At 46.3% G+C, this 11,421-nt stretch overlaps 1 protein-coding gene across 1 annotated transcript; it reads right to left on the reverse strand.

The window, feature by feature from the left end:
- Positions 1–2,395: 2,395 nt before the first annotated feature.
- On the reverse strand, positions 2,396–11,195 carry acsbg1 (acyl-CoA synthetase bubblegum family member 1). Its single transcript, XM_056282479.1, is given in 19 exon segments — positions 2,396–2,480; positions 2,482–2,561; positions 2,564–2,586; positions 2,764–2,815; positions 2,817–2,977; positions 2,980–2,984; positions 3,494–3,762; positions 4,658–4,765; positions 5,840–5,868; positions 6,730–6,877; positions 6,933–7,110; positions 7,174–7,250; positions 8,507–8,624; positions 8,771–8,839; positions 8,841–8,851; positions 8,963–9,057; positions 9,060–9,230; positions 9,412–9,458; positions 11,152–11,195. Coding segments are annotated over 19 exon segments (1,770 nt in total).
- Positions 11,196–11,421: the final 226 nt, after the last annotated feature.

Consider the following 11,421-nt stretch of genomic DNA (forward strand, 5'->3'; position numbering starts at 1 on the left):
TGTGTCGCAATCCTCTTAAAAATAATGGCACCAAAGAAAAAAAAATTAAGTAATCCATTCATTTCAAGAATGTAACTGTATTCTGAATACCATAAATTTAAATTGTAACTGTATTGGAATACAGTTACTCACATTTTGTATTCTATATACGTAACGCCATTACATGTATTCCATTACTCCCCAACACTGTGTATATAGGAGATGCTAATTTATTTAACAACTTCTTATAAAGGGTTAAAGATTCACACAGTAATGCATGCCATATGTTTGTGTATTCCTGTAAACTGATCTAAATATCTGGAAAGCTTCTGTGGTTACTCTATCCGACACCTTTCAAAACCACTGATAAATCGTACCATACATTAAAAGACATTGCTAAATCATTCATGTAATCTCAGGTTGCGACAGCTGTATTTGTTGTACGTATAAATTACTGTTACAGCCTCGCTATAAAACATTGTGAAGGGACTTGTTTCCTGATGGATCAACATATGTGTAATATTTAGAATATGTGTGTAACTAGGAGCATCATATCTCTTTGAATTAAGCTCTGGCTGAGACAGCTGGAGATCTGTATTAAAAAGAAATTACATAATGTTGAGACAACATTTACACTACCGTTCAAAAGTTTGGGATCACCCAAACAATTTTGTGTTTTCCATGAAAAGTCACACTTATTCACCACCATATGTTGTGAAATGAATAGAAAATAGAGTCAAGACATTGACAAGGTTAGAAATAATGATTTTTATTTGAAATAAGATTTTTTTTACATCAAACTTTGCTTTCGTCAAAGAATCCTCCATTTGCAGCAATTACAGCATTGCAGACCTTTGGCATTCTAGCTGTTAATTTGTTGAGGTAATCTGGAGAAATTGCACCCCACGCTTCCAGAAGCAGCTCCCACAAGTTGGATTGGTTGGATGGGCACTTCTTTGAGCAGATTGAGTTTCTGGAGCATCACATTTGTGGGGTCAATTAAACGCTCAAAATGGCCAGAAAAAGAGAACTTTCATCTGAAACTCGACAGTCTATTCTTGTTCTTAGAAATGAAGGCTATTCCATGCGAGAAATTGCTAAGAAATTGAAGATTTCCTACACCGGTGTGTACTACTCCCTTCAGAGGACAGCACAAACAGGCTCTAACAGGTACTATTTAATGAAGATGCCAGTTGGGGACCTGCGAGGCGTCTGTTTCTCAAACTAGAGACTCTAATGTACTTATCTTCTTGCTCAGTTGTGCAACGCGGCCTCCCACTTCTTTTTCTACTCTGGTTAGAGCCTGTTTGTGCTGTCCTCTGAAGGGAGTAGTACACACCGGTGTAGGAAATCTTCAATTTCTTAGCAATTTCTCGCATGGAATAGCCTTCATTTCTAAGAACAAGAATAGACTGTCGAGTTTCAGATGAAAGTTCTCTTTTTCTGGCCATTTTGAGCGTTTAATTGACCCCACAAATGTGATGCTCCAGAAACTCAATCTGCTCAAAGAAGTGCCCATCCAACCAATCCAACTTGTGGGAGCTGCTTCTGGAAGCGTGGGGTGCAATTTCTCCAGATTACCTCAACAAATTAACAGCTAGAATGCCAAAGGTCTGCAATGCTGTAATTGCTGCAAATGGAGGATTCTTTGACGAAAGCAAAGTTTGATGTAAAAAAAATCTTATTTCAAATACAAATAATTATTTCTAACCTTGTCAATGTCTTGACTCTATTTTCTATTCATTTCACAACATATGGTGGTGAATAAGTGTGACTTTTCATGGAAAACACAAAATTGTTTGGGTGATCCCAAACTTTTGAACGGTAGTGTATGAATAAGATACAGTTGATGTATGAGCCCTTGGAGTAGCAATGTAAAAATATACATTCATGGCGTCCGGGTGGTGTGGTGGTCTATTCCGTTGCCTACCGACACAGGGATCTTCGGTTCGAATCCCCGTGTTACCTCCAGCTTGGTCACCCGTCCCAACAGACACAATTGGCCGTGTCTGCGGGAGGGAAGCCGGATGTGGGTATGTGTCCTGGTCGCTGCACTAGCGCCTCCTCTGGTCGGTCGGGGCGCCTGTTCAGGGGGGAGGGGGATCTGGGGGGAATAGCGTGATCCTTCCACAGTGCTATGTCCCCCTGGTGAAACTCCTCACTGTCAGGTGAAAAGAAGCAGCTGGCGACTCCACGTGTATCGGAGGAGGCATGTGGTAGTCTGCAGCCCTCCCCGGATCGGCAGAGGGGGCGCAGCAGCGACCGGGACAGCTCGGAAGAGTGGGGTTATTGGCCAGGTACAGCTGGGGAGAAAAAGGGGGGGGGTATGTATATATATCCACTATATATGGGCCTACACAAACTACAAGCTACCAGAATATGTTGCATGCTGCGAAGATGACACCTTATTAAGTTGTTAGCTCGAGCCTTGCTCCATCAGGTGTGGTGCCTTTTTCTTTACTTTAAGAGTTAAAAATACTGACAAGAACTTCCTCTTGTCCCGTCAGCACGGCATTGCTGATAATGGGTAGCTCTTTCTTCACGGCATCCTCTGTGGGGATAGGTGGAATAGTCTCCCCCCCCCCCCCCCCGCTGTGATGACCAACTCTGGAAAAGGCAGCGAGGGCAACGTGACATTGTTTCTGCTTGTGAATCGGAGCACAATGGAGGACTCCATGCCCGTCCCCATTTGTGCAGAACACTATGCAGTCTGACATGTGAACGTACTGACGGGAAACTGGTGACCTGAGAAAAGATCATTTGTGTTTACTGGAACAGCCCTACCTTTTATTCTCCCCGTGATGTACAAGAAACCTTCTTCGCCTATCTTTCCCAAAATCTCCAGACCGCAGCCATCTGTCTCCACTGCTTCTCCCGTCTGTCTTGTCTTTTATATTAAGGAAACCCATGAAACGGTCGCGCCCCCCCAAAAGGCAAACTTTATCAGTCCCCTCAGAATCTATGTCGGCTAGCCTGTACTGACAGCCAGGGACAGACAACCACAGCTATGTTTGACAAAAAAGTCCTCCATTATTTCACTTTTTAAATTTTATTTATTTAGCCCCCCCCAATTGTACCCGTCCAATTACCCCACTCTTCCGAGCCGTCCCAGTCGCTGCTCCACCCCCTCTGCTGATCCGGGGAGGGCTGCAGACTACCACATGCCTCCTCTGATACACGTGGAGTCGCCAGCCGCTTCTTTTCACCTGACAGGAGTTTCGCCAGGGGGACGTAGCACGTGGGAGGATCACACCATTCCCCCCTGCCCCCCTGAATAGGTGCTCCAACCGAGCAGAGGAGGCGCTAGTGCAGCAATCAGGACACATACCCACATCCGGCTTCCCACCCACGGAGATTTGAACCGGCGATCCCCGTGTTGCCAGGCAACGGAATAGACCGCTACGCTACCCGGACGCCCTATTTCACCTTTTTTATGGACTTATACAAAATCACTAGGATCGCATTAACTAAATGATGAAGTTTTTGGTTGTCTTTTTTTTTCTTAAACGCTTACCTTGGTATTTTGTTCGCATCGGGGCCTGACACACAGCGAGGCCCTGTGCTCTCTCTCACGCCGTAGGCCTCATACCACCGAAGGTTCAGGCCCAGGAAGAGCTGCACAGTGTCACCACCAGTTGGTGCTGCTCCAGAGAAGAACCGACAACAGCGGGAGAGGCCCCCCCTTATTACCAAGCTTTCCCAGTACAAGGCTGTCTGCCAGGGCATCCTCATCAGGGCGTTATTCTCAGCATTCCTAACAGAAATGAAAACAAGATGGGATACCTGTTGGAGTTATCAGCAGGATATCGCACTTGAAACACGTGTGTCAGCGAACGACACGCCGACCCAGAGAGCACGCCAGCGAATTTTCCATCATCTGAGCCGCACATGACGACACGAGTTATTGTGAAAAAGGTCTGCAACTAATGATTACCGTCATTATTATTTTCACTGGCAATCAATCTATCGATTATTTCCCTATTAACCGAGTAAATAATGTCTAATACCCATCACAATTTCCCAACTGATTATCCTAAAGTAACGTGTTCACTTAGTCTGACCAGCAGCCAAAAAACCCCCTTAAGTGAGGGTGTCTGGGTAGCGTAGCGATCTATTCCGTTGCCTACCATCACGAGCATCGCCGGTTCGAATCCCCGTGTTACCTCCGGGGACACATTTGGCCACGTTTGCAGTTGGGAAGCCACATGCGGGTATGTGTCCTGGTCGCTGCACTAGCGCCTGCTCTGGTCGGTCGGGACTGGGGGGAATAGCGTGATCCTCCCACGTGCTACGTCCCCCTGGCGAAACTCCTCACTGTCAGGTGAAAAGAAGCGGCTGGCGACTCCACATGTATCGGAGGAGGCATGTGGTAGTCTGCAGCCCTCCCCGGATCGGCAGAGGGGGTGGAGCAGCAACCGGGACGGCTTGGAAGAGTGGGGTAATTGGCCGGGTTCAATCGGGAAGAAAAAAAACCCCCCTAAGTATCCATTTTATAAGCAAACGTTTGGGATACTTCATGAATAAATGACTTGATCCGTTAATTAATTACCTAAATTAAATCTGATTAATCAACCTGCCATTTCAGCTCTATTGTAAAAGAACGCTAGCAAATGTGTATGGCTAGTTTTATGCTTCATTTACTTTTGTGCACTTTTGATGGGCTTCCGCGCTGACAGACGTCGCCCATGTCAGCAGTTCTGGTCTTCTCCATCATCTCCTCCCATGCACGGGGGACACCCATGGGGGAGGAAGGGCGAACTTCTTTTAAAGTTGTTATCAAGCTTCCCTGAACAGAGAATACATGTCTGCTGAGGCTGAAAGTAATAAATTACAGCTCGGCTTTCTGGGGCACTTCTGACTTCTCTTTCGCAGTCATATTACCCCTGTGAAGGATTTCACAGGGGTAATATTAGGTTAGGAAACCCTCCGTGTGTTGTCCTTTGTTTGTAGTTTGATTCATAGATGAAGTGGCTCGACAAACACGACCATGAAATGGTCATTTTGTGTCTTGTACCCCTCACCTCACATTGTGCGTGATCCGATTTGCGCAACTTATTACAGTATCTCACAGCATCAGCCAAATATAGGTACCGGAATCCATTTTGGGTTCGGTAAAACAAAACTGGGCGGCACGGTGGCGCAGTGGTTAGCGCGGTCGCCTCACAGCAAGAAGGGTCCTGGATTCGAGCCCCGGGGTAGTCCAACCTTAGGGGTCGTCCCGGTTCGTCCTCCGTGTGGAGTTTGCATGTTCTCGCCGTGTCTGTGTGGGTTTCCTCCGGGGGCTCCGGTTTCCTCCCGCAGTCCAAAGACATGTAGGTCAGGTGAATCGGCCATATTAAATTGTCCCTAGCTGTGAATGTGTGTGTGTGTGTGTGTGTATGTGTGTGTCAGCCCTGTGATGGCCTGGCGGCCTGTCCAGGGTGTCTCCCCGCCTGCCACCCAGTGACTGCTGGGATAGGCTCCAGCATCCCCGCGACCCTGAGAGCAGGATAAGTGGTTCGGATAATGGATGGATGAATAATGGATGGATAAAACCAAACTTAAGATTTATAGTAGTTTTCTGCAGCATTACCACTTAGCAAGAAATTTGATGTGAATTAATATGGCAAATGCAATTTAAAGTTGTTTCCCCCCCCTCTTTGAACGTAGTTCAGATAAGGAGCCAGTACCAGCCTCCACTGGACTACTGGCTGCTGAGTCTCCACAACACTTTTCACTGAATGTCTCACTGCCATTTTTCTTTCATTATTTCTCACCATTTTGTGCAAAATATTTCACTAATTTCTCCCTTTGTTCGGTTGCCACACATCTGAGCCGTAATCAGTGCCGACTCCTTTTCATGTGATCCAAGTGTGCTTACCTTGAAAGCGTCTGGCTGTGCAAAATATAACAACACGTTTTGTTGTATAGCGCCTTTCAAGGGACCCAAGGACGTTTTACACTTGATAAGAACAAGAAGAAAAAATACACAAACAGAAAATAAAAGTAGCAAAGATTGCCGGCTGGGGATGATAGAAGTGACTAGAGGCTTGGTCTTGGTGAACAGGTGAGTTTTCAGGAGTTTTTTCTCTGCTGGAAGAGAGTTCCAGAAGGTGGGGGCTGCCACACTAAAGGCTCTATCCCCAGAAGTCTGCAGGCTGGTGTGGGGGATGGAAAACAAGCCCGCGTCGGCGGACCGCAGATTCCGGGACGCAATACAGGGGTTGAGGAGGTCCGATAGGTACTTGGGGGTAAGGGCATGGGAAGATTTACAGGTGAGGAGGAGGATTTTATAGGAAATGCGGGATTTGACCGGGGAGCCAGTGAAGGTGGACAAGGGTGGGAGTGATGTGTTGCCAGGGCTTGGTGTGGGTGAGGATCCTGGCAGCTGAATTCTGCACATACTGAAGCCTAAGTAGGGCTTTGCTAGGTAACCCAGACAGGACTCCATGGCAATAATCCAGACGGGAGGCGATGAAGGCATGGATGGGGGTCTCTGCCACGGAGTCTGAGAGTAATGGCCGGAGTCTGGAGATGTTTTTGAGGTGAAAGAAAGCAGATTTGGTGATGGATTTGATGTGTGACTGGAGGTTGCGGACTTCTGGGGATGGGCAGATGGAGCAGCCATCCATGTTGAGAAGGTCTCCAACCTTCCAGAGCAGCGCCTTGGGAGCCACAACTATGAGCTCAGTCTTACTGCTATTTAGCTTGAGTAGATTTGATGACATCCAGATTTTTATTTGGTGGAGGCAGTTGACAAAGGATTGTTGTCAAGCTCCCCCTACTGGATGCCTGCCCAGAGATCATAGATCTGAGCAGCAATGCAGCCGAGAGGCAGGTAGCTCACCAAAGACTCCTGTTTAGTGTCAGCGGGCTGCATGTCCCCAGCCCTGCTAGCATGATGGGCAGTCCAGGTGATCTAGATATGCATCACGAGTAAGACAGAAAATCTTACAAGCTGACAGTGAACCTACACTGTCATGGCTGAGCATGACTCCTTTTGGTCTGCCTGTGGTACCAGGGGTGTAAATCAGGACACAGCTCTCTTGACTGCTGATGACTTCATCCAGTTCATTTTCAGAAACATCCAGACCCAGCTCCACGAGCTCCTCCCACTATCCCGATACGGAAACAGGCAGCATGTGTCACAGTCTGAGATCAGCAACCGGTGTCACTATGATCGGTATGATTTTCTATTTTGTCGGAAGAATTTACAGGAGATTAGGTAGTTGCTGATGAGGTGGCCCGCTATACTGCACGACGGCTTTCAAATGACTCCGTTTGTCACGTATCTAGAATGTAGAGAGAGTGAGACTGTGAGAGCAATTCATACATGGTGCTTGCTTACCATGTATCTTTGACCATGTATGACCTATACCATGTTTAACTTCAAGTCAAGTCAAGTCCATTTTATTTGTATAGCCCAATATTACAAATTTCCCTCAAGGGGCTTTACAGCAACACAACTTCCTGTCCTTAGACTCTGGCATCGGATTAGGAACAACTCCCTAAAAAAAAAAAAAAAACCTTTAACAGGGAGAAAAAATAGGAAAAAACCTCAGGGAGGGCAACAGAGGAGGGATCTCTCTCCCAAGACGGACAACGTGCAATGGATGTTGTGTTTACACAATTTACAGAACACAACACTGAAAGAGGATAACAGAATTATCCATCCGTCCATTATCCGAACCAATTATCCTGCTCTCAGGGTCACGGAGATGCTGGAGCCTATCCCAGCAGTCACTGGGCGGCAGGCGGAGAGGCACTCTGGACAGGCCGCCAGGCCATCACACAGGGCCCACACACACACACACACACATTCCTAGGGACAATTTAGTACGGCCGGTTCACCTGACCTACATGTCTTTGGACTTTGGGAGGAAACCGGAGCCCCCGGAGGAAACCCACGCAGACACGGGGAGAACATGCAAACTCCACACAGAGGACAACCTGAGACGACCCCCAACGTTGGACTACCCCGGGGCTCGAACCCAGGACCTTCTTGCTGTGAGGCGGCTGCACTAACCACTGCGCCACCGTGCCGCCCAATAATGATATTATATATTATATTAATATATACATGTGTGTGTGTGTGTGTGATTTTAGTCAACATTGCTTAGATAGATGCTTAAAGTTCATGTGTAACAGAAAAAAGGTAGTCTTATCAAGTGTCGTCTCCATGTGAACAAACAGGGCCATTGTTAACTGTTAGCTGATAGCGGAGGAATGTATGGGAGACTCACTGAGTGTAGCAAGTCTTTACACATAATTGAAGAAATGGCCTTGGTGGGCTATGAGCTGGAAGACATGAGATAAGGAGGGAAAGAACAGACAACTGCCCTATCAGAGAGACTGTACTGACCAGGGCGCACTTAAGTATCTAGGCTTGTGCGTCTTTTCATGAGCATATCATAGCGTGACAATACTGTAAGAGATTTTTTTTCCCATTCAACGGCAGAGTGGACTTAAATAATCGCCACAACAGAGACATTCACCGCTGATTTGCTTACCTGTAGATCAAGAGTTGTATACTCTCCTGTAACAATACCTTTAATATCTTTTCCAACTGCTTTTTATAGTCCATAATAATATTAGCCTTGGAGTCACTAGCCACATAATGGCAAGCTTCTGGGGGGGTTGTGGCATAAATCCCTTTCATAACACATTAATGATAGCATGAATTTCATCAGAAAATGCATGCCCGCAAAATGAGCATGCATGTAAATTGTGGACAGATGCTACTTACTTCAACTCAGTGCTGTATGTGATGCTGGTCAGGCTGTTACTGTGTTATGTGATGTGGCTTTCTCACCCTGCAAAGATGGCACCAACTGCAGCGAGGAACCATTCTGCTGAATTGAATCCCAGTATCCCCACTCCACTCTAAACCAAGCTGTGCACATTAACAGAACAGTTGTTTTTTTTACTTCTGCTCATCGACACTACTTACATCTTGCCAGTGAGTATTTTGACATCTTTTTGCATCTCTTTCTGGACAGTGTACCTTTATAAAGCTCTTGGCTGCTTTCCTGCAGTATCGACAATACTCTAAGAAAGTCATCTTCTCCCATTTGCTGTTCTTCTTGCTGGCGAGAGCATCATGTTTCCATAATTTTTAATGGACGCTTTGAACATTTGACGAACCGTGATTGGTTCCTCTGGACAAACTTCATCTATCCTCAGGTTGACCGAGCCACTAGCATCAGCGGTCCACAGAGAATAAGCTGGAGCAAGAAGTGTGCTGGCAAGCACCTCTTCTATGTTTTTCTTCTCTAAAATAAGAGAAGGAGAGAGAGAGAGAGAAACTTTGAAAAACAAACCCAGTTCTATGCACAAAGTGGCGAAGAAACTTTTTTCTTCCATGTAGGCCTATCAATATTAGCTAGTAGGCCTGTTGATAACCCCCCCCCCCTCCCGGGTCGCTGGATGCAACATACCCTGGATGCTCTTCACTCTCCATCTGCCAGTCGGCCATAGACCTCTGAGTTGAGGGTACGAGGCTAAAACACACATAAGGAAAATGGGCTCCTGGGAGCACATGTGCACGCCACCTCTCATCCGGGCGGTGATCTGGGCTGCTGTGCTCACTGGATCACACGGCTCTGATTCTCAGCAGCATTGTTTACCCAGCACAATGACAGGCTCTGGGTACTCACAGCTAAAGCCCTCTCGCTTTGTCTGGCTAAGTAGTTGACTGAACGCGAACAGACTTCTCATCCCCACTAGTTTTAACATTTGTTTAATGACTTATTCCTCACTGGCAACCACAGAAAAAAAAAATCCAAATCTGCTCCATGATGAAATCAAAATAAAAAAATCAACTGCACCCAAACGTCTCACTCAGAAAGACTTCAAATCTGTAATTAAATAGAAAAGTGGAGGTGTCCGGGTGGCGTGGCGGTCTATTCCGTTGCCTACCAACATGGGGATCGCTGGTTCGAATCCCCGTGTTACCTCCGGCTTGGTCGGGCATCCCTACAGACACAATTGGCCGTGTCTGCAGGTGGGAAGCCATATGTGGGTATGTGTCCTGGTCGCTGCACTAGCGCCTCCTCTGGTCGATCTGGCTTCCCACCCACAGACATGGTCAATTGTGTCTGTAGGGACGTCCGATCAAGCCGGAGGTAACACAAGGATTCGAACAGGCAATCCCTGTGTTGGTAGGCAAAGGAATAGACCACTATGCTACCTGGATGCCCTGGTTTTTGATATTTTTATTGAAGTTACTGGCTATAGCCCCATATCATAAATGTTGCTATTAGTTAGTGAATCCAATTCATTCTGTAGATGTTCTGTGAGAATCATATCAGAATCGGAATCATGTTTACTGGCCATGTAGGGTTGCACAAACATGGAATTTGACTCCGGTTTTTTGGCTCTCTCAGTGTACTTAACATAGAATAACAACACAACAACACAACAATCTTCAGATATATACACAAGGATTGACTTACGCAGGCGAAATAAGGGGCGATAAGGTGCAATGGTGAAGAGAATATATCAGAGATGCTGAAATAGATGTTAGCAGGTTACTTACATACATGCCTGAGGTAGATGGACATGACAGGGCGTACCAGTATACCTACAATGTACAGTACAGCCATCCCATCCATTATCCAAACCGCCTATCCTAATTAGGGTCGCGGGATGCTGGAGCCTATCCCAGCAGTCATTGAGTGGCAGGCGGGGAAACACCCTGGACAGGCCGCCAGTCCATCACAGGGCAGAAAAAAAGAGTGTACGGTTGGATTTATTTAAGTTTTAAGCGTTCATTTGAATGACAGCCTATGGAAACTGTTTTTATATCTGGCTGTTTTGGGGTGCAGTGCTCTGTAGCACCTACCAGAGGGGAGGAGTTGGAACAGGTTGTGACGGGTCTGCAGTGATGTTGCCGGCCCGTTTCCTGACTCTGGAGGTGTATAAGTCCTGAATGGAGGGCAGATTGGCACCAGTGATTTCCTCTGCAGCCCTAACTGCCCGTTGTAGTCGGTCCCTGTCCTGTTTGGTGGCCGAACTAAACCAGACAGTGATGGATGTGCAGAGGACAGACTGGATATAAATATAAAATATGGCATAATCCATGGCATAATCAAAATCTCACAAATAACCATGATAGTAATAATACCCTGTGGAGATGATGAAAGAACAGTAATGATGGCCCTTGACTTAAATTGGCTAAATGAGGGCGCTTACCTGTTCCCAACCTTATCGTCATCCTCTTCAGACACATATTCCATGTTGTTCTTTGTAGATCCTTGGTAGGGTTTCCCTATGGTTAAAATGGTTTTAGTCTTTCAGTTTACCCCAAGTATACCTTTTGAAAAATGCTGCAAAAGATTTAATAGGCCTTTTTAGCTGTAACAGCTCAAAGCCCTTCAATGGCGTTGATTGCCACATTATCCCTAATAATGACAACAACAACAACAAAAAATGACGTCATCATGCCACATAAAATTAGTGTTA

This window comes from Lampris incognitus, chromosome 6 (assembly GCF_029633865.1).
Source record: "Lampris incognitus isolate fLamInc1 chromosome 6, fLamInc1.hap2, whole genome shotgun sequence".
Classification (NCBI taxonomy): Eukaryota; Metazoa; Chordata; class Actinopteri; order Lampriformes; family Lampridae; genus Lampris; species Lampris incognitus.